The following is a 22,648-nucleotide window of genomic DNA, read 5'->3' on the forward strand; positions in this document are numbered from 1 at the left end:
GGATAATAAATGGCAGAAAGATAAAATATAACAATGCCAACAGGACTTTCGAGCAAAAAATCTATGAAGCTGTTGATACACAATGCAGTTTCCCACCGAACCCACAGCTCAGGCTGTGCCACCCAGAGCCGTCCTGGAACCCGACCGTCCCCCAAAAACCATGTGTCCTGGAGCTGCCCCTGCTCCTCCTCCCACCAGCCCCCCTTTATACTGAGCATGACGTAATTGGCATGGAATACCCTCTTTGGCCAGTTTGGGTCACCTGTCCTGGCTTCGTCCTCTCCTTTCACATTAATAGAGAAATATGAAGAACTGAAAAAGTCCTTGACTGCTTGACCACAACTAAAACCATCAGGGTGTTATCAGCACTGCTCCCATTTTAACACCCAAACACAGCATTCCACCCGCTGCTACAAAAGAAGTTAACTCCATCCTGACTGAAACCAGGACACAACTATATGTGCAATTTGCATGGTTGTCTCTATAGGATGTTTCATTATCCTGGCACTCAAAGTAGGGAGTTTGAAACAGCAGACAAAAGCACTCAAGTCTGAACATGGCAGTAGGTGCTTTATTCTGCTGGGATTCTGAGCTCTGCTCTACCTGAGAGAGTCCAAAAGAACTGACAGCGAAAGATGGGGGAGGCACTTCCTCACTGTGTTATATAGTCAAGAGCCCTCTCAGTTGCAGAGAACATTAAAAGTGAAGTCTTGTATGCTAGTAGCTCATTTTTCTGTCAATGAGGCATAGGAGAGCTATCACACTTGGATTGTAGGTGTCCTTACTTCATACTTACTCTCTGTAGCAAAAGTGACTCGTCTTTTGTTGCTTAGGAAAAAGATGATCATTGTTTGCTTCCTTTTCTGTTTTCCTACACTAATACCCGATACCTGGTCTTTTTATGGTGGAACCGGAATCTTCTTGACCTCCCTTAAGTTGACAAGTTTTGTAAAGGTATCTGCAGACCTTCTTGAGTTCTTCAAAGATAGAGATCCCACAGCACCTTGAGGCAAACAGTCTCTTAACAACACTTTTTATCGAAAAGTGTTTTGCTTATTCATTCATCAGGGAGAGCTACTGAACAGCTGCTGAACTGTGTCTTGGTTCTGGGTGTTCTGCTCTGACAATTTTATATTTCTTCACTAGTGAAAGTGAAACTAGTGAAGAAAAGAACATTTAAGCAGCTGTGTATGGAGTTTCTGGATGCCAGTGCGAGCTGATGCTGGAGTTAGGCTTCTTTTATCATGTAGGTGCTTGAGGCTGGTAACACAAAGGTGCTGCAGCCTCCCCCATGGTTAAATTTTTATTGGACAGGTGGTGATTTTTCAACAAGGTCAAATTATCTGGGATCTAAAGATACCATATGGAAAGCAATGGGAGAGGTGGCTTGTCCTCGGTTCCCTGGGGATTTACTGACCCCTTGTTCAGAAGTGCATTAGTGCTATGGTACATTTTTATTTCATTATATAGGCACTGGTTTTGCTATCATGAAAGATATGTGTGCTATTGCACACAGTCATCCTGGATGTGCACTCTGTTTTGGAAATGAGAATGTGTTAAGCCTGTAGTTTTCTGGCTATTTGGTTTAATTTCTCTCTCTCTCTTTTTTTTTTTTTAGTAGTGAGGGAGCAATATTTAGTTAAATTTACTTCTGAAACTGTTTTCTTGTAGTGAAATTTCAGCTAGCTTAGTAAGTGGTTTTTGGTGTGTTGGTTTTTTGGGTGTTTTTGGGTTTTTTTAAATGTCTGTGGTATATTTTGTATATTTACATGATTTTACATTATAAATAAGTGTAACTGGAGCATGGGGTTAATTACATCTGAAATGAAAGCTTTTGCCATCTGTTTAGGAGTAACTAAGGGAAGGATTTTTTTCCCCAAAATCTCTGTGTCGCTTTTCTACTTTTCTGATGGCTTTATTAGATGAATGGTGTTTCTATTTGACTTACTTTTTTGAGAGGAGATTTCGAACATAAATAATTCACCATTAACACCATGTTGACATTTATTTATCTGTCTTTAGTAAGATGATTGTGGCATAGGGCAGTTTTCAAGTCATAGAAAACTCTTTATAAACACTTATTCCCCAAAGATTTTTCAAATATATGGAAGAACAAAAACCCCAAACAAATAAACAAAAAAACCCCACCCAAAAAACCCCACAAACAAACAAACCCAAAAAAGCAACCAAACAAAAATAAATGACTGAGACTTTTATAGATTTTTTTCCTGTGTCTCTGTTAATCATAATTTTAAAATGGTCTGTTGGAACAGTTTCTAAAAGCAGCTCAAGTTGACAGTTTATACTTTCTTTTCCCTACTCTTTTATTAGTCTTGTGCTTCTTATGTGTGGAATAATTCTATGAACTGTGAATAAAGCAATGAAGCTGCATGGATACTTTATTTAATTGCAGATGGACTACTAGAATGGTATCAGTTGAGTTGTGTGTGCACTTTTAACTGTATAAGTTATAACTATCAATTTAGTAAATGTGAGGGAGGACACCAGTCAGTTGAGAGCAACTAAAAGAGATAAGTGCTTTAAGAAAAGAATAAAAACATGCATGCAATTCCAGATACTTAATCTCTGTCTGGAGTTTTAGTGATACTACTGCAAGTAGGTACAACTTTATGTTTAGCTCCATTTAAGAGTCAAAAGTACAGATGGGTGAAGAAACTCAGAACCTTTAGAAGAAGCTAAAAAGAGAAAATCCAAGATGAAAGCAAAACTCTGCTGTGATGTAATACTGCATGGTTTGGTTTTGTTGTTCTTTCCCCCCCTTTTGTTATAGGATGCATTTGCACAATGAAATTTTATGTTATTTACCTAATCTAATAATTGCTAATTATCTAATTATGTAAACCTGTCATTTTGTGTCCTTAATATTTGTATACACATAAGCCTGGGTAGGAGGAAAGATTTTTAATGTGTACTGAAGGTCTCGTTACAGAAAACTACAGGGTTTTTTTTTCTTGGGAAAGAGCAGAATTCATGCTAAATGATTAACCACACCAAATTTGCCTTCAGATGACATAGCTCTGTCCTATGTGATATTACTGTTGTTTTTCTATTGTTAGTGTCAATATATTAGTATGTTGGGTTAGCTATATAGCAGCTTGTGCTAAATTTATAGCTATGGCAAACTGTCCTTTGCTGAAACAAACTGACAGGATCTTAGTATAGAAAATAGATCTAAAATGGGTAGGTTTCTTTCTGACTTGGCCCCCATCCAGCCACGTGTCAAACAATTAGGAATGTTTACTTGTGAAATATTGTTAAAGTGCAGTATGGTAAGTAGCTAAGCATTTGTTGATGAGTTAGAACTGGACTGGTTGCAAGAGTCACTATGCCTGTGAAAAATGAATTGTCCACACTTTTAATGAAGGAAGAGATTTGATAAAATGGGATATGTGTGTTTGGATCTCTTTCTGTAGGAAGATGTGAGGAATCTAGTCAAATTAGAATGTTTAAATAAAGAGATGGTAATGCTTGTATGAATACTAGTTTGTTCAGATGATAGTTTCCTTTTGCAGGGATTTGGATGGTTTTTAAGTGATGACTATATTAATGGAACAAATTTAAAGAAATAACATGTTTTTCTGTTTGTATATCACTGTTTAAATCATTAGCCTTTGAATTTCATGGAGCAGTATTTATACAAGTTCTCCACTGAATAACCTTAAAAATGTATTACAGCTCATCTAAGCTTTGGATAATATAAAATGAAATGTAAACATGACTTAAGTAACTTCTGTCTGTAATATTCTAAACAGTTAAAAGAGTCCGTGGAAAAAGTGTTGTAAAAGGTTCTTTGTGCTATAATTGAAATGTCCTTTGAGCTTCTAGAGAACATTAAAATTAAATCCAATTATAACTTTTTGTAGGTTGGGCTCATGTGGTTTGTGCTCTGTACATTCCCGAGGTGCAGTTTGCAAATGTTTCTACGATGGAACCTATCGTGTTGCAGTCTGTTCCTCATGATCGTTATAATAAGGTATCATTTATGTGGCATTTTATCTATATCTAATGTGTTTATTTTAAAAATTGTGAGCTTTAATAATGTAAAACCACACTTCTTAGAATGCATTTTATATAAAATCCATAAATTTATGCAATAATGCTGTATGTTTGCTGTTATGGCTTTGTGATAAATGAAAGAATTAAGAAATCTATATTATTAAATTAATCTGGAAGGTTATCTACCAGGTCCCATTATTCTTTTGCAGATTAGGAACTGTTTTGTTAATTAAAAATATCATGATCTTTCAGTAATAGTTTATTTTGAAAGGAATGTGAAATATTTCCTGTAGGTTAAAATACCTTATTTGAAATGTTATTATTAATTACCACTAAGACCTACTGTTTTAAGTATTGATATGATGTTCATAAACATTTCTTTTAGAAAGGGAAGTTATGCTAATATATTAAGGCAAAAGCTTGCAGACTTTTGCCTCTGTAAACAGTATTCACTTTAGTGGGATTATTTCCTTGTAGCAGAACTGCTCCTAAAAAAGTGTCAGTGAGATAGAATGTTATATAAAGTGTGCTGAGACTTTATGTTGAAAAAAAAGCAAAGCAGTGTAAAAATAATTTATGTTCTATATTGATATTTACATGTTTCTACAGTTGTGCTCTTTTCCACTAGACTTAACTGCTTCCTCCTTTGTATTTTAAAATTTTCCCTTCTGTAAGCAGCAAGCTATCTGAATTTCTGATTAGTTTTATTACATATCTTTCTTGTGTGCTTTATGGTGGTATGTGGGTACTGGGTTAAAGAGGAATAGACTGTGTTAGAAAAAAAAAAAGACAGGTATTACCTCTGGAGATTCCTACAGGGAAACCAGTCCTGTTAGCATTGTTTGGGTGATGACACACCACACCCCCTGCCCCTCTGATTTATTTGCTCCCCTGTTCTTTTTTGGTTTTTTCATACTTTGGTCCTTTCCTTCTTTTTCCCATTCTTATGGTTGCTCTCAGTACATTTTGCCACTCAGTACATTTACCAGTATATCTGAAAACCCAGGACTCAGATTCTATATTCTTCTCATGCTTGCTTTCTATGTACTACCTGAACATCTCTGTTGGATCCTTGCTGTTGGCTTCCTTCTGCATTGGCAAGAACATGCAACAGTGAGATTAAGTGCAGAACTAATAAAATTTTTGTGCTTGGACACAAATCAGTACAGATTTGCTATGGCAGATGAGTTTATTTTTTCTCTCTTGTTAACTCTGGGCCAACAGAACATCTGTTTTCTCATTTTTCCTTGAGGAGCAGTCATAATGTTGTGGGTGTTTTGGGTGGGTTTTTTTTTTTCTATTTTTTTTTTTTTTTCTATTGGTAGTGGTTCTTCTCTAATGTATGTCAAAAATTTCATGGAACACTTTGGATTTTTTTTTTATCTTGCACCATTTCCTCTGACCGTAATTGATGTTGGACTTCAGAAAATGTACCCCATGTCCTTCAATATTGGTTGTTCACAAAATCTGTTGTTGGCCTAAGTCTTCAGTCTTTAATTCCTCTTTATTACAGCTAAACTTGCTTCTTTCTTTAACTGTTTTTCTTCCAACTATGCAATCTATAATTGCTTTCTGCTGCCAAAATTCCAGTTTACAATTTGGTCTGTAGTTACCGTGGGGTTTTTTTTTTTTTACTTGCTAGATAATAACTAGTGCCATACAGATACAACCACAGGTTGGTAACGACCTCAAAGACCATCTAGTCCCGACCTCCCCTGCCATGGGCTGGGACACCCTCCACTAGACCAGGTTCCCCAAAGCTCCACCCAACCTGACCTTGAACATTGCCAGGGACGGGGCAGCCACAGCTTCTCCGGGCAGCCTGTGCCAGGGCCTCACCTCACCACCCTCTGAGTGCAGAAATTCTTCCTGATATCTAATCTAAATCTACCCTTCTCCAGTTTTAAGTCCTTACCTTTCTTCCTATCACTACATGTTCTTGTAAACAGTCCCTCTTGCAGTTTCCATGTTGTGTCAAACTTAGAGTTTTCTGCAGTTTTAGTGGGTATTTCTGATTTGGGCCTATTTTCCATGATAACAGTTGGCTGAAAACTACTTTTATGTAGGCCACAACAGTATGCTTTAAATTACAATGAGAACAATATCAGAATTTTCAAAGTTTGGGGTCACATTTTTCCTCTTTCCTCTCTTTACAGAACTCAGGTTTTGCTGTCTTTATTTGGTCGATTTGGTTGGGGAAATAATGGTTGTGGATTTCAGGGGAATCAAACAAATAACTGTAATGCAGTTGCTGCAGCAAACCTCCTGAAACCAATCTAACTTCATTGCCAAGAGCAGTCTAATTGTAACAGCACAAAATTTAAGAGGCAGTTGCTGGCTGGGGACTCTCCCAACTCTTTTGATAAATCCATAGTCAGTGTTGAATTTGATACTGCTGTGGTTTAAGTGCCACCAGTTCCCAAGTAAGCTGGTTTTGAGCAGTACTCCCAAACCCAGTACAACTGCTAATTTCCTTTTCAGGTAGCCTACAATTACTTCACCTCCCCATCTTCCTTGCTCTTCACTGTTTATTTAAATGATTATTATTTTTTTTAAATCAGAAACTTTGGAAATAATTTGACTTTATCAATTTGGGAGGAAATGGGAAAGAAAAACTGGCTTTTTGAGAAGTAGTTACAGCAAACAGTTCTTAAAACATTAGTTGCACATTGTAAACATGCAATTAGGAAAAAAAGCGTTGGGGTTGTTTCTCTTTTTATAGAGGTTTAGTGCTAATTTCATTCTGTCAGTCAGCTCAGCTTGGAATAGGATGATTTTAAAAAAGATTTTATTTCCTGTGAAGTCCTAAATAGTTCTATATATGCTACTGGGTATGTATAGAAGGCTATCATATGCAATGGAGGGAAAATATAGATGAAAGAAAATTACCCTTGAGAGGAAAATTTATACTGTAGTCTTTATTTTAAAGATAAACATCATTAGAGTTTTGCGAGGAGGTAATACCTAATTTACGTAGTTCTTTTCTGTGTGCTTGTTTCTTTACTGAACATTGCAAAATGCAGTGTTAGAGAGTGCAGTAATCAGAAATGCAAGAAGAAACAGGAGACACCATCAGGGTTCTTGTCAATGTAAAGACATTTGGCTACAACTTCCCTGAAGTTCACCTGCTTCTGGGATAAAACCTATCATGCTATGCAATGGATCCTCTGAATGACTTGGTTAGTGGGTTAACCAACAGGAAAACTCTTCTTATGCAGTTGCTTCCAAAAAGAAAAGGACTAGTAGTTGCTGTCCTATTTAGTACATGTTTGTTATTCCTTGCATAGTTATGCATGCATAATCTCTCTTTTGTCTGAGCTTTATTTGTTTCTTGAAAGTATGTGGTAATTGAATATAATTACTGCTTTTAGGATTGGCTTTTAAGAGCTGATCAAAAAATAAGCCCACTTGGAAGTTTCTTGATCCTCCTAGTAGTAAAAGGCAGCTGTTCGATTTTTATTCAGTACTTGCTGCAACAGTGAGAAATTCCTGTGCAACTCCTAGGTTTGATTCTGTACACAGGGAATGCTCTTGGGGAACTGTTATGAGTAAACTATTTCTCAGATGCCTTTTCTGTTTTAGAAAGATTTTCTTGCCTCATCTTCACTTGTCTTTGCTTTTGCAAGGAAGGTTTATATTGAATCTTTGAAGAAAAAATATTGGCAGAAACGTCAAGGCAGCTTTGCAAAATGTGTCTTTAGCCATTAAAGGGACAAAGATATCTTTTGTGCTTTTGACTAAAATGTTCTTGCTGAGTCAAAAGCTTTGTGTAATGTTTCCCTTATTTTCTGATGAGTTTGGGAGAAGTGTAAGTACTCTCTTCCTGTAAGAGTTCTGAAAAGCAGCACCTCTGTGGGTGGTGAGACAGGGTTCTACTACTATGTTTCACATTCCAAAGGTTTCAGAGGAGGTGTAGCAGTCACATGGATTTGCAAATTTGTGGAAGTCTTCTGCTTTGTGAAAGGAAGATGAAAGTTCTTAGGCTTCTGAAATTGTTTGTGTGTCTAAGAGAAGGTAAGAGTATATGAAGCTCAGTTTTAGAGAGGACTTACTGTGCATGGTGGAACAGGAAGATGAACCTTCTTTGGCCCAGTTTCATCTGGAAGATTAGGAAATAGATTTTATACTTTTCATGACTATTCGAAGAAGTTCACTGAGTGTGTTAAAATGGGCAGTCAGTCTACCCTGTTGTGTTTAAACTTATTTGTAATGTAGCTGGTTGTTTCTTATCACTTTTCAGTCATTTTACTATAAATTGGTTTAAGGGGTCCTGAAGCACAGACCCTAAAGGTAGTATGTAGTGTTGAAAAACAGGGCCTGCATCCTTACTATGTGGAATGCTTCTGTGAGGAATAAAATTACAGACCTTAAGGTAAATTTCTGAAAAAAAAAAAAAAAATTCAGAAAAGTGACAGGAGCTCGAGTTCTGTGGGGTCCATTGAACTCTCAATTTATTGAGGTAGCTTACTTCTGAAATTACTTCCACTTAATATAGTTACACAGTTGAGGTTGAGAGATCATGACCTTGTTTGTTTCTAAAAACTGAAGTGCCAGGTCATGGTATGGAGAGGTAAAAGCAGCCAGTCTCAGATGCTGTTGAACAACTGAATTATCTGTACGCACTACCTTGATATACAAGAGGAGGACGGCAAAGAATTAAGTTGGATTATCCCCTTTCTGATCCTTCAAATGTTAGGATACAGGATTCTAGGATATGTCAGCTGTTGGGTTTAATGCTTTAGACAAGTCTCATGGAAACCATACGAGAATGGTTCACTCAGCTGAGTCTCGCATGGGAACAAAAATACTTCAGTTAGCTGATGTGTCATGATAAATGTTGTTCTGTTTTAGGCTCTTTTAAAGGCTATTCTGATCTCAGAATTAAATAATTTTCACGTCTTTCTAAGTAATGCTGGTTTTGCATTATATTCTTTTAATTTTTGTTTCAGTGGTATCTTGGTGGTCCATGTTTCTTAAACTGCATTTTCTAGTATCCATGGCTGATGTTATTTTTATTTATTATTATGCTCATTCTCTGTCTCACTGAAGGGAGGTTGTGATAAAATTGCAGTAAGTCAGTTACAGTTTAAATGTAGGCAGGGGTTTTGGGGCGGGGAGGAAGAAGTCTTTTCTCATTTAACATTTTATAATGGGATTTCTACAGAGGTAGCAGTGTGTTGTTGATGTTTGTTACCTTAATAGGTTCTCATTATAAAACAGACACTTGGTTGGCCCAGTGCTGCAGGATATTTTCATTAAGAATCTATTCTTAAATTGTTAAGTTTTCCATATACAAGTGATAGGATATAATCTCTCTAAATGGCATGTCAATAATGAGGATAGTAAAATACGGAAAGATGTTTCGATTTGCCAGATATTTTTCCTGAAATGCTGGTGAGAAATTGTAGTGATGTCTAGTGTAACAGTAAACTTGTGTACTGCATATATCCATATTTATTTATTAGCCATGTATTTTTTTTTAAAAAAAGAAGGAAACTATTGAATAATGAAAAAGATTTTGGGTTCCTTTGTCTTAATTTTTTCCCTTCTATTTTATTGAAAATGTTCTTGGAAATACTACAAGTATATATATATATACATATATATATAGTACCCAAGTAAAACAAATAAATTGACAGAAACACTGTAAAAAGATTTTTGGGTGCTAGACAAGTTTTCTTTTTAGCTCGTTTTTGAGCTTGGAATGGGTTTGATGTACTAATTTAAGCTTTGTTTACAGAAGGTTCTTGCTTGATTAGTTTCTAAGATGTTTATCGGGCTGTCCAAGTCATACTAACATTAAAGCAGACTTCTTTTAAACACCATATTTAATTAAAGGTAACTGAGCTATGATACTTCTGCAGATAGACAAAATTTGAAGTGTGCATTTTTTTTGTAATGAATTTTATAGACATAGGCATGTGTCCTGCATGGGATCTTGTACGATTAGGCGCTCCGTCTGATTTGATGTTTCTGGAGACCACCAATACAGCCAATGTTAAATGACTGTGAAAATAACTGCGACCTAAAAGCACACAAACACAAGTTTGAAAGCAAGGAAAATCTTGAAGCCTAATGCCATTTGTCTGTTTGTCTAGTTGAAGAGCAGTATGGAATTTAAGTAAATTAATATTTGTACTGCTTTAGCATTGGTGAAGTGTTACATAGATTCCAAATGTCTGCCAGGTGATGTCTTTTTGAAAACAAACATAATTAGACTGTTATGAAGTTCTTACATAAGCTTAGCAGTAAAATCCAGTAGTTCTCACTCTAGAATCTCCTGTGAGTAACACAGAATTTATTTGTATGCTTCTTATCATGTGAAGTTTTTTCTCTTTGATAGACATGCTATATTTGTGATGAACAAGGCAGAGAAAGTAAAGCAGCCACTGGTGCTTGTATGACATGTAATAAACATGGATGTCGACAAGCTTTTCACGTAACGTGGTAAGTATATTTTATTATTTAACATCTCTGGTGTGGCAGTATAGACATTGCTGTGAGCTGCAAAGCCTGACTGATAATGCTCCCCTGGGTTGTATTAAATGCTGTGTGCTCCTGTGAATAAGGTTTAGTGGGGTTTTTTGTGTCTTGCATTATTTTTCTTAGATGATATTTTACAGGATATGGGACTGTGAAGAAAGTATTTACTTGCTAACTGATTTGGTGTTACTTTTGGTAAATCAATGGGAAAAATTATTGAGCTATACATAAAAATGCATTAGATTCATCCTGTCTGGTACAGATTTCCAAACACCGGGGGGTAATTCACGTCACTGGTTTTATCTAAATGGTACATACCTACCCTGTACTATTAATTTCATTTTCATGTATAGCTGTTGTATTAAAAAAAGGACATGTCCACTCTCTAATTCATTCTACTTTAAGATGTTTAGGTTTGCTTGCATATAGGAGATGATTGTCTCACTTTATGACCTCTGAAAGAGGCTGGATAACTAGATCAAACCACATGTCAGCAGGTAAAAGGAGTCAAATGGAGGTCTACAACAAAATTTACAGGCATTATTTGTTTGGGGTATTTTTCTTCAAATCCAGCAGAAGCTATTTTGCATTAGTCAGCAGATTTACACAGACTGTCTAACTACATAATCTGTTGATTTACCCATCTATTTTATGAGTGTCCCAGTATGCTTCTTCATGACCAGCTTTGTCAGGGAAATGGTATTTGCACACCTACTTAAATTACTTAAATGTGTTTTCTTCAGTGTAATCACGTAATACTTCAGATGTCTTGTGCAGCTCTTAAAGGATATAATTCTGTAGGTTAGGTTATGATTTTATGGCAGCTCTTCTTTTTTTCCTTTAAATTACTTGACTATCTGCCAGGTTTTACTCTTTCATAAGCATCTAATTTTTCAATTGAAGTGATCAGTGTTAAGTTTCCTTTTTGGTGAAAATGGATTGTGTTCCTCAAAACCTGCATACCAAGTAAAGAGGTTACTTACAGATGTGGAGAAAAGTGTATACATCCACATGTTTGGATGAAAAAGGCTCTTTCAAACATAAATGCATCAGGAGTCCTTTTCATATCTTGTTTCTTTTTTCCAAAACTTGTATTTTCAATAAATTTCATAAAGAACTTGAAAATCGGATTAATTTCTATTGTTAATAGAAAATTAGGATTTTTGATTCTAAAAACTCAGGTATGTACTATAAAATGATACCTAGTGAGAGAGTATCGTGACTGAGTATATTGAGAGGCTACTGTAGTATATAAAAATTGGAAGAAAAATGTGAAAACTACAGAAGGCAGCGATCCAGGACAAGGTGTATCAACTGTTTGCTACCGAAAGTAATGTCTGAGGAAGAATGACTGTGATTCCATCTGGTTTTGTATAGCAAGCTTACAACAATAAATCTTCCCTTAAAGAGATCCTGTTAAATGTTTTCTGTAGTTGGCATCTGCTGTAGGTGCGCATGTATTTAGGAAGCAGTATTTCTGGGTTGCCTAAGACCATAATGTATAAATGAGGAGAAAGTGATTTTAAAAAGCAGTGAAAATAAGCTGCTTTATATATAGTTCTTTCATTTAAATACTCCTGTGCATCACTTTGACTGTAACATTGCATTATTATGCTAATGAAAATGATACGGGAAATGAAAATGGAATATTTAGTTTTTCAATGTCTAAGTTGGTTTTGATAAAGAAAATAAATCAACATTACAAATGGCAAAAAGCAAATTTGATTTTGAAAAAAATGTAGTAGAATAAGGTAATAATTAGCCCAGGGAAAGAAACTTTTTAAGTCTTGTTCTTTTTAAAAGAAATTAACCTGCCACAGTCTTAAACTAATAAATATAATTTGATTTATTATGTCATTGAAGTTCTATTAAAAAAAAGTAATTTTCTTGACAAAGCAGAGAAGGATGAATGCAACTTCAGAAAAAAATTCTTCTTTGGATCAACAGTGTAATTTTCTTGTAAACTGTTCTTCCCATAGATAATTTTTGGCTTGAATTTGAGTTAAGAATAACTGCATATTGCTTGGTTGGTTTATTTATGAGAATAGCTGCATGATATATGTAGATTTTCAAGCTATAAGCTTGACTTAAACACTGTGAAAAAGGCATCAGGCCACAGTATAAACCATATATGCTCTTCACTGGGCGGTAAAGTTCAGATAATGTGCTCGCTTACTGTTAGAAGTTACTTGTGTGGAAATCTCTTCTAATAAATGCAGATATAATTATCCATACATTATAAACTATGATATTGTGGTACAAGTTGACAAAAAATTGCTTTTTTTGAATGTTGTTTGGTTTATTTTTAGTGCACAGTTTGCAGGACTTCTTTGTGAAGAAGAAGGCAATGGGGCAGATAACGTCCAGTACTGTGGCTACTGTAAATACCATTTTAGTAAACTGGTATGTATTTGTTACATTCAATAAATAAGTATCACTGATCTACTTTTTCACCCTGAATTGCTGTTAACACTAGGAATAATATTTTCTTGTAGCTCAGAAAGTTAATTGTATTCCATTAAAACAATGTTTTAGTCCCAGTTACAGAAGTATTAGCTGAAATTATTTTTGTAAGTGGTTACTTTCCAGATGTGAAGGTCTTCCTCTCTGTCAGAAATAGCATGCACATTTAGTGTTTTTTCATTAAATATCTGTAAATTTTTGTTGTTGTTTTGGGGTTGGTTTTTTTTTTTGCTATTTGGTTAGTTGGCTTCTAGGAATTAGTCCATTTTGGAATAATTTAGGAAATATTGCTTGCTATCCTGTATGTTAGAGAATAAAGAATCCCTCCATTTCTTTCTGCATATGTTATTTTTTTTAAAGTGTTTTTCCTTTGGTTCCATTTCCCAGTGTGTAGCCAGTGGTTATTCCCTGCCTATAAGCTGTCTGAAACACAACCTCAAGGAAGTGACTTGAGGTGTGATTTAAAAAAAAAAAACCAAGCAAAACCTGGAAAATTCTGCTATTTGAGTAGGTTTTGGACCAGACCTCTGGAGCCTTTCCTATCACCTCTTATCAGTTTGACTGTTCCGGATACCTGTTTCTGTGTATGTGTGTGCATGTGGTGGACTTCAAGGACTTACTGATGTTTAAACAACATTATTTATGAATACTGAATTATGAAAATTAAAATGTGCAGACTTAAGTTCAGATACTGCTGGAAGTGTAGTTAAACTTGCCAATTACTCATTTTCACTGCTAAAAAGGTGAATACTTGGGTGACTTAAATAGGTTGAGATGAGGTGGAAACACAGGATCAGCGAACCATTTTAGCTTTCTAGGAGTTAAGTGTGGTGAGGTTAGCTCTGTGTTCTTGTGAATATTGATGTGTTTGCTTCATAATGAAGATAAGTCAGGGCTTTCTAGGCCCTTACTAAGCTCAGATATTATTATCATTATAATTTTGAGCTAAGCATACAAAAGAACAAAAATGGTCTCTTACTTAGCAGTGAAGGCAAGCTCTTACATGATTATGTGTTTGATTTGAGTGTTGCAGTGCTGCCATGATTGAGAGCATGTATGTTTATGTAAAAAACAACTTGAATGACATAACTCTGTATTTGACATGTAATTAGCTTTCCTTACAAAACTACAGTGGTAGGAACAGTAAAGACTGGCTAGACTGTTGGAGTGGTTTAGTATTTCTATAGGATTATTGTGTCTGTTGATGCCTAGTAAATACAGGTGTTAGTATTTACTACTGAAGATGGTGGGTGGCATATGTCTACTATTCCACTGAAAATTTTGGTTTCCAAAACATTGACGTGAAAAGTCTTTATAATGCTACCTCAGTTATGGTAAAATAACAGATACTTGGCCTAGCATTGAAGTGTTTGCAGTCCCAGACTAAGGTCTCAAACACTACAGAAATACAGGCAATGATGTCTGCTCTTTGTAGACGTGTACATCACAACAGAATTCTGTATCCTGTTTTTAAAACAATTTTAATGAAACTATTGCAGACAGTTCACTTGAGTAATAAATAAATCATGGATCTGTAAAACAGCCACCTTGCAATGCATGTAAAGCATGTGGCAGTGAGAGCACTGTGGCTTCATATGATACTTACTTGAGAAGCATCTTTTCTTTTTTATGTTGCAAAAACTTGAAAATCTGTCTACCATCTTTTTAACTTGAAAAAATAGCATATCTGTTTTCTTTGTGGAAAGCATGTCCTGCTAATCCATGGGAGGTATAGAAGTTGATATAAGGATAGGCTTTTTTTCCTAGTATGCATTGGATAGATAGTCTTGTTGATTTTATCAGTGTCAGTAATTTGTCAGTTTTTCAGTAACTGAAGGGTTGTTTTATTTTTCTTTCCTTCAAGCTATAAAGCATCTTTTCATTTTAAATGCTTTTACTTTTGATTTATTCAAATGGTTCCTTTTCTCTATCCATAAATATATTTTCTCTTTTTAGAAAAAGAGCAAACGGGGATCTAATAGGTCATATGATCAAAGTTTAAGTGATTCTTCCTCTCACTCTCAGGATAAACATCATGAGAAGGAGAAAAAAGTAAGTGGATTTGTCGTTGCTAATTATGTGGCACATCTGCTTAATACTAGCACTTTCTGATAAATTTAAATTTTGCTGAGAAGCGTGAAGGAATTCTTGTTCCTGAAGCACTGAATAATAAATAACACACAGGTGATAAACAAGAGGTACTAGTGCCCAGTGAGGAAAAATCTTCAGGTGCATTTGTACATGCACCTTCCTGTTTATCATCAGTTTTGGGATACTTGCTGAAGGATATCCATTTGGAAGGCTGTTTCCATGCAGATTCCTTTGCTTTAGTTTTCCATTAGAGGTTTTTCTGGTGTAGCCTTTGTGACTAGGTGGAAAAGAAAACCAGGGGTAGACATTTTAGCAAGTGTACTGATAAACAGGTGCATCCAACATTTTATGTTTCAACCTGACACATCTTTTTCTCCTCATTGAAGAGGAGACATCTGTTGCTGACACGTTTTACTGGTACTCATGGTCAAACCGACTGTGATGGTAAAATACCTTGGAATTTTCCTGTGAGGCTACAAAGAATGTAACTGACTGCTGATTTCTATCATTGATGTATTCTTTTGATAACTTAGCTTTACATGTTTTTGGAAACAAATCTTAAATTTATAATGATTATTACTTGTTTTTTATTACTGCTAGATTAATAGTTGTCTAAAGGAAATTTTCATCTAAATTCAAAACAGGGTGATAAGAGTTATTTGTGCAGTAATGCAGATTTGCTTTGGGTCTTTATTAGCCCTCTAAGAATGCATGCAAAACTGCTCACCTTCAGGCATCCTGTGCAACTAGCTTAACAGACTTTTCTGTGGGTATGGGTAGACTTCGGTTAACATTACTCAAAACCATTACATAAAGGTTGGAATCAAAGGATGTATTGACAGAATGTGGTGACAGGTAATTGAAAAACAAAAGTCGGTTTTCAGGCTCTTAGTCTCCTCCATATTTGATTTGGTTTTTCAGCTCATTTCTGCTTTGGATGGATGTTGATCACCATTCTTCTTGCATAATCTTCTAAAAAGTGTCTTAGATCTAGTTAGTGGTGTAGGTGAATAGTTCTGTCTTCATCTGTTAATGCAGGAGAGAACAGTGATGTGGTTGTACCTCTGAAGGTGAATTTATAAATAAATAACAAAGGTATGGAGTTTGGCAGATCTTTTTCTCTTATTAAAACACCAGTAGAAAAAAAATCTTGCATTACTGGCAGTAAGTAAAACCTTGCCAGTATTTGCTGTATTTTTGTCTTACCTTGTTTAGTTTTTCACCGCTATCATATTTCAGGTCGTGTTTTGCCAAAATACATGCATGGATTCTTTATTCATGTTGACTCAACTTTGAAGTTGAATTTGAAGAAACTTTTGAGCCTTGCTTTGTATGTCTGAGCTGTGCAAAAACCTCTCACAGTGACTTTTTTTGGGGGTGTGTGTGCGTTTTAGTGATTTTGTAGATATTTTGCTTCTGCTGGTCATAATACCTGTAAAATATTCAGGGAATACTTGGAGCTCCGTGTTCAGCTGCTGTGTCAGCTATTTTCTCTGCTAGCTGCTTAGCTTCTCCTGCTCTGGAATTGTTTTGATGTGGATCTTCTAGAAGTATGTTGTGGCTTGCCTTTGCAAATCCTGACCTTTTTATGTGACTTGAAGTTTGCTAGAATTAGGATATTAAAGTTTCTTCTACTTTTCATGAACTGAAACATGATGATACAGAAGATCTCATGATCTGTAATACTAAGGCAATGAAGCACTAACCCATTACTTAAAGTTCAGAGGTTCTCATGGCATGTTATGGTACGTGCAGGTACCAAGTTTAATTTTCTTTATATGTTGTATGGTAACAAAATACTATCCTAGTTAAAACCAAGTGGTGAAAAAAGTTGCAGTCTCCTAATGCTAATTGGCTGTCTTCCTGTGGCTAGAGACTTCTTGTGTGATGTTTTTCATCTTACATGTTCTATAGTTAAAGAATGACTGGTGCTTTGCAAAACAGTAATCTTCAGTCCACGAACTGTATGTGGTATGGAGGCTCATTCTCTTGGTAAAGTTGAGTACCACATGCAGATGTGGTGTCCTTTTTGATACGGTGTATCAAATATGCAGCCTATCTTGGAGGAGTAGGGTCATTTTTTTTAGAGTGACTCTATTTTCCTCTTTATTGTTCTCTTCTGTAAATCTGTTTGGAATCTAGACTGTTGTCATATTACAGTAAATGTGTACCTTTCTTCTTAGATAGAGTACTGTCTCCCCCTCCTCACTCCCATAAGGGCACACTAGTTTCTACTTTTTCATCTTTGTTATTTGGATAAACTGATCTTTAGGCATCTTTAAAGCTTTCCCCTTTGCCAAGCAGAAACTGTGTGAATTGAGGATTGGAACCATTTTTATTGCTCAGACCTCAGGATCATTTGCTTATAAAATACTCTTCTGCAATAAGAAGAGGTTGGTCTGAAATGTTGATATGGGTAGCTGCTGTTTTTGTGGGCAGACATTGAGTTGAAAGCATGTGTTTTCTTCATAAAATGTACTCAGTCTCTTCTGGGCACTATGCTTAGAAAATCAATAGCATATATATAAGGGGATAATAATTAAAACCCCCAAACCTTTGATATGATTTAATTTTAATGTGAAATTTCAACTACTGAAATTCCAATTACTGATGCATTAAGTATTGTTAGTTTCTATGGCCAAGTTACTTAGAAATTCTGAGAGGTGAGTGTGCCTCTGAAGAAAGGTTGGTAGTAGCTTGCTTCACATCCCATTATAATATACCTTTTTTTTCAGGGCCTGGGTAAAAACTTAGGCCACCATGAGGCTGTGGAAGAATACCTTGCTTTCTTAATGTTCCTGGCAGCTTTATCTTTGGAAGGGACTAAGGAAGGAACTGGACATTTGGGATTGATTTTTGTGTAAAGGAAGTGGTCTTTGCCACTTAGGTGAAAGTTAGGCAGACTTAACTAGCATTATATGTTTATGACTTCTGAAAAACGTGAATTTACTGCATAGTAAGAAACTACTGTATAGCATCCAAATTACTTAAATTCCTCTTCTACTAGAAGTGCTTTGGTCTGGGCTGAGCAGGAAGGAGAAATCTAAAACTCTTTGCTATGATGGCTCGTGTGATGCAAAGAAAACAAAACGGGCTTGTGACTGGAGACAGGAGAGGTGTAAGGAGTGGTGACTGAAGAGGCAAAAGAACAAAACAGTCCAAGAAGCCCCAGTGCACTATTACAGAAGTTGGAGGATGTAAGTGCGAGGGGAACCTACAGTACAGGATCCAGGACAAGTGTTCTGAACACTGAGCTGCCAACTAAAATGATTATGGGCATCTTCTTGCTACTTGTCTTGTTTGGCAAGAAATATTATGCCTTCTCTGATTTCAAGGGAAGAAGCTTGAACATGTAAGAAGAGTTTGAGGCTGTGTGTGACATTCAGCATGTGTAGCTGTGAGTATGGAAGGGAGGATTTAAAACATACGTCTTGAAAGTTGCTATTGGCTAGTGGTGTGTTGCATTGTGAGCTGCATCCTGAACTGCCCAAACTTTCTTAATCCAATGTGAAGGAGCCTACTTTCATATATCAGGGCTATGAATTTCATTTGAGAGAAAGGTACATGATGCTTTTTAAGGTATTTTAATGCTCTGTGTGGGCTGTTACAAATCAAGTCCTAAACACTTAGATCAAGTGCTGTGTATTCTTCACTATCTGAATAATGAACTGTGAAAAGATAAAATTGACCTGCCATGCATCTCATAAGATTCTGTGGCAAAAATAGGAACAGGCTGCAGTTCTCTGGGTTACCGTTCAGCTGCATAAGCATTTGTCTCCTTTTTTTTCCCCTCTTTGAAAAGTAATATTCTGATTTAGTCCTGAATAATCAATTTATAGTACTGTATAAAGCAGAATGTTGCAGAGGCAATTCTAATTATTTAATTCCTTTGTTAATTGCCTCATTTAATAAACTTAATGATGTTACTTGGACACTGGGGATTTTGTGCAAGTTTTTAGGGGAAAAAAGCTCTAGATCTATCCCACCATATTTTTATTAATTTTTAAAGTTTTTGTTGATGAGTTTAATAGATTTAACTGTTTAATAGTCTCAGCTGTTCATGGCGTATGAAGCAAGATTGTAAGAATACTAAAGAAAACTAGAAGTGGTTTGTTACCACTTTGTAATTATTTCAATTTTAATTATTGAAGAAATGCTAGATAAATATCCAAATTAGAGTTGTGTGGTGTGGATGCTAATGGTGATGCTTATCCATGTTGGCTTTTTCAAATACTGCCTGGTCAGAGGGAAAGAAGAATGCCTCTTAAAACACCTCTAAAAACTGGTCAGTAAGTATATCCCATGTGTAGCTCAGTGAGCGGTAGAACCCGATTCCTGTTTCCTAAGACTGAGTTTTTGTGTGGGAGCCCCGATGTTCAAAAAGGGGTGGCTTCATGCTGCAGACTTTTTACTGCTGGTGCTGATGAATGGTATTGTTTCTGGGCATTTGTTCTCTACTGTTCTTTTTTAACATATCTCTTCACAAATTGTATTGAAAGTTAGTTATTTGGGAAGACTGATGGTGTGACTGTGTAAATCATTAGAAAGCTAATCTAAGTATATTCAGTAATATGTATCTTTAGAGTTTGTTGATTTGTTGCCTGCTAAAGTTGTGTGTTAACTTATGCTTTATTCTGTGTCAACCTAGTAATCAACTGTGTGTAATCTACTGGAGCTGGCACCAGTTGGTGTAGGTGGCACCGCAGAATGATACCTTGTGCAGATCAGGAAGAACTGTATAGTCAGATAAGCTCATTTTTATTTAAATTTTCTTTTACTCTGGTAAGAGGAAAAGTAGGTATTTGTTTCAGTCACCATGCTCGTCATGGAGTTACTGGTTTCACTATCTCAAATCTTTCTAATTTTACAGTAACACATCTTATGTAACATGGAAAAGAAAGTAATGCTTTTAGGGTACCTTTAGGGTACCTTAGCACAATAAACACCTCACAATAGTATTAAGCTTGACACCTGGGAATAGTTAATTATTTTGAATTCAAAATGACAAACACACCACCTCAGGTATCTCTAACAACACCTCTGTAAGATGCAGAATTTTGTAAGGCTGCATTAGCTGCAGCTGTTCTTTTTCTCTCACAGTACACATTTTAGTCTTCTGCTTTTTACCATGAAAGGCAGCAAACTCAAAACTTGACCCTTGAAGAACCTATGCACAAAATAATAGTGATTAGTAGCACTGCTAATTTTCTTTGTAGACTGTAAAATTGAAATTACATCATGGCAAAATCCTCAAACATCTGTTTAAATAACTTCCATTATTTGTTTGTTTCTTTCATGTAGCTGCTACTTAACTGTGGATTTTGTAGGTGTCTCTAGAGCAATACTGTGAGAATTAGAATTTTGAGTAGCTTTTTACTGTAGGAAATCCTTAACCGTGCTCATCAAATAAGAGCAGTGTTTTTTAAAAGAGAAATTGTTGTTGGTCTTCCTTAGTGTGCAGGGATCAAAGGACTGTTTCATTGAAAAATTGCTATGATACACTTCAGGTGTTATTAGATATTACTCTTACTTTGTTATTATTATTTATGCTATTATTAAATACTATTTCAACTTCAACAATATCTTAATTTTAAGAAAAGACTTTTTTATTACAGTTCTGATTTTCTACAAGTTCAGTGTCTTGTAGCATGATTTACTTAATGTTTTGTACTCAACCACATTATGAGACAGAGGAGAGTAATTTTGGAGTAAGTGGGATAAAAAATAAGATGGACTTTGAAGAAAGATGAATATCTGTTGTTTGAGAAAATTATGCAGTGTTGCTTGTCTTAATTTGAAAACTAAATAACACCTGAACGTTAAAAATAGGTCATTAAGGTTGCTGCTAGATTTTTATTTCTGTTTGAGTAATAATATTCCTGGACTTCAATTCGGTAACTTAGAGATGGAGAAGCAAAAGATGCTTTAAGATACTTTTCTTCTTTGCTTCGGATCCTAGATTAATACAAGGTTATTATTACTTCATGACTTTGTAGCAGTGTCTGGAATGTAGTCTTGATGCTTTTTTAAGCTTACTAACCAGGAAAATCAAATGTATTCATTTGGCTTGCAATTCTGTTCACCTATTACTTGACACAGCTTTTAGATACCTGGCAGGTAGTGGAGCATTTCACGGCACGTAACATAATACATATTCTAAAGTATTAAATGCTTACAATTTCTGTAGGAATAAATGAAGGTGAGCATTGAGAATAAATAGTTGCCTTGATTTAATTAATCTTGCACCATTTTTGAAGTTATAAAGTGCTACTCAGTGTTTAGCACTGAATATCCATCACTAACCATCAGTGTTAAAGTGTGTAAATAACAGAAGTGTATTCTAATACACTAAATATCAGAGGAAGAGTAGTGTATTCTGAATAAGAGAATGTTATTCTCATTAGTCTTGCACCTAAGAGAAGCCTTAGCTGACATTCTTATCATGGATTCTTAAGTCTTTTACATTGACAGTTAAAATTCTGACCGTTATCTCTGCGTTGAAGTGAGGTTTTTGAGTCTTTTAAATAATTCTGTCAAGGATTGGCACTTAAGGACAAGTTTCATGCTTAGAGCTGAATATGTGTGTATTTGAATAATGCTGGCAGTACTGTTCCACCTCTCCCTATAAACTATTCTGTGCCTATATTCTTTTATTACTGTGACTGCAGCAACGCTGTTACTGCATTTAATTTTCCTGCTGTGGTTTATACCATATAAAATGATAGATAGATGAATGCTGAGCTAGGGTTGTTCTTGTCAAAACAAGATAAATTAGGATTTGAATTTGAAACTTGTGGACCGTGGGCATCTTTCATTCTGGAATTGTTATGGTTATATTACTAATAGCTACTAGTCACAAATAAGAGGCCAAGCAGGTCTGTATTGGGGATTAGCAAGAGCTACACGCAGCTTTCTATCAAAGATGTTAGTTGTGATGGTGGTAGCATGGGATTTACAAGCTTTAGTGCAGAAAATCCATAAATGACAAACACATCAATCCAAGTACTCTGTGCTAATACAACATTCTGATACGTTGGTATTATTTGAGGGAGTCAAAAACAGTGGCTAAAAAACTAGTCATATAGACAGTCAGATGGTTTTGCTTACAATAAACACTAAGGAAAATAGATTTGAAAATCATAGATTCATAGAATCATAGAATGTGTAAGGTTGGAAGGGACCTTTAGAGGTCATCTAGTCCAACCCCCTGCAGTAAGCAGGGACATCTTCACTAGATCGGGCTGCTCATAGCCCCATCAAGCCAGACCTTGAATATCTCCAGGGATGGGGCCTCCACTACATGTCTGGCCAACCTGTTCCAGTGATCTACCACCCTCGTATTGGAGAACTTTTTCCTAATACCAACCTAAACCTCACCTTTTCTAGTTTAAAACCATTACCCCACATCCTGTTGCTACATGCCCTCAGGAACAGTTCTTCTCCAGCTTTCTTGTTGAAAACTTGAGACGAGCAAGGATTTTTGTAATAGAGAAGGGGATAAAAAATGGAATACTTCAAGGTCAGCCCAAACAGTTTTGCCAGAAGGGCCGAGCAGTGGTGCTTGCTGATAATGTGCATGTGTTTAACTTCTTTC

General features: G+C 35.8%; 1 protein-coding gene across 2 annotated transcripts in view; it reads left to right on the forward strand.

Annotated features, from left to right (window-relative positions):
* MLLT10 (MLLT10 histone lysine methyltransferase DOT1L cofactor) overlaps positions 1-22,648 on the forward strand; it is a 135,867-nt gene that overhangs the window by 34,210 nt on the left and 79,009 nt on the right. For both annotated transcript variants that reach the window (XM_084279699.1, XM_084279700.1), the window contains exons 4-7: positions 3,885-3,994; positions 10,361-10,464; positions 12,810-12,903; positions 14,920-15,015. In XM_084279699.1, coding sequence (XP_084135825.1) covers positions 3,885-3,994; positions 10,361-10,464; positions 12,810-12,903; positions 14,920-15,015 — 404 coding nt within the window. The remainder of the gene's footprint in view (positions 1-3,884; positions 3,995-10,360; positions 10,465-12,809; positions 12,904-14,919; positions 15,016-22,648) is intronic.

Source organism: Gallinula chloropus (genome assembly GCF_964237585.1).
Source record: "Gallinula chloropus genome assembly, chromosome: 2".
NCBI classification, from domain to species: domain Eukaryota; kingdom Metazoa; phylum Chordata; class Aves; order Gruiformes; family Rallidae; genus Gallinula; species Gallinula chloropus.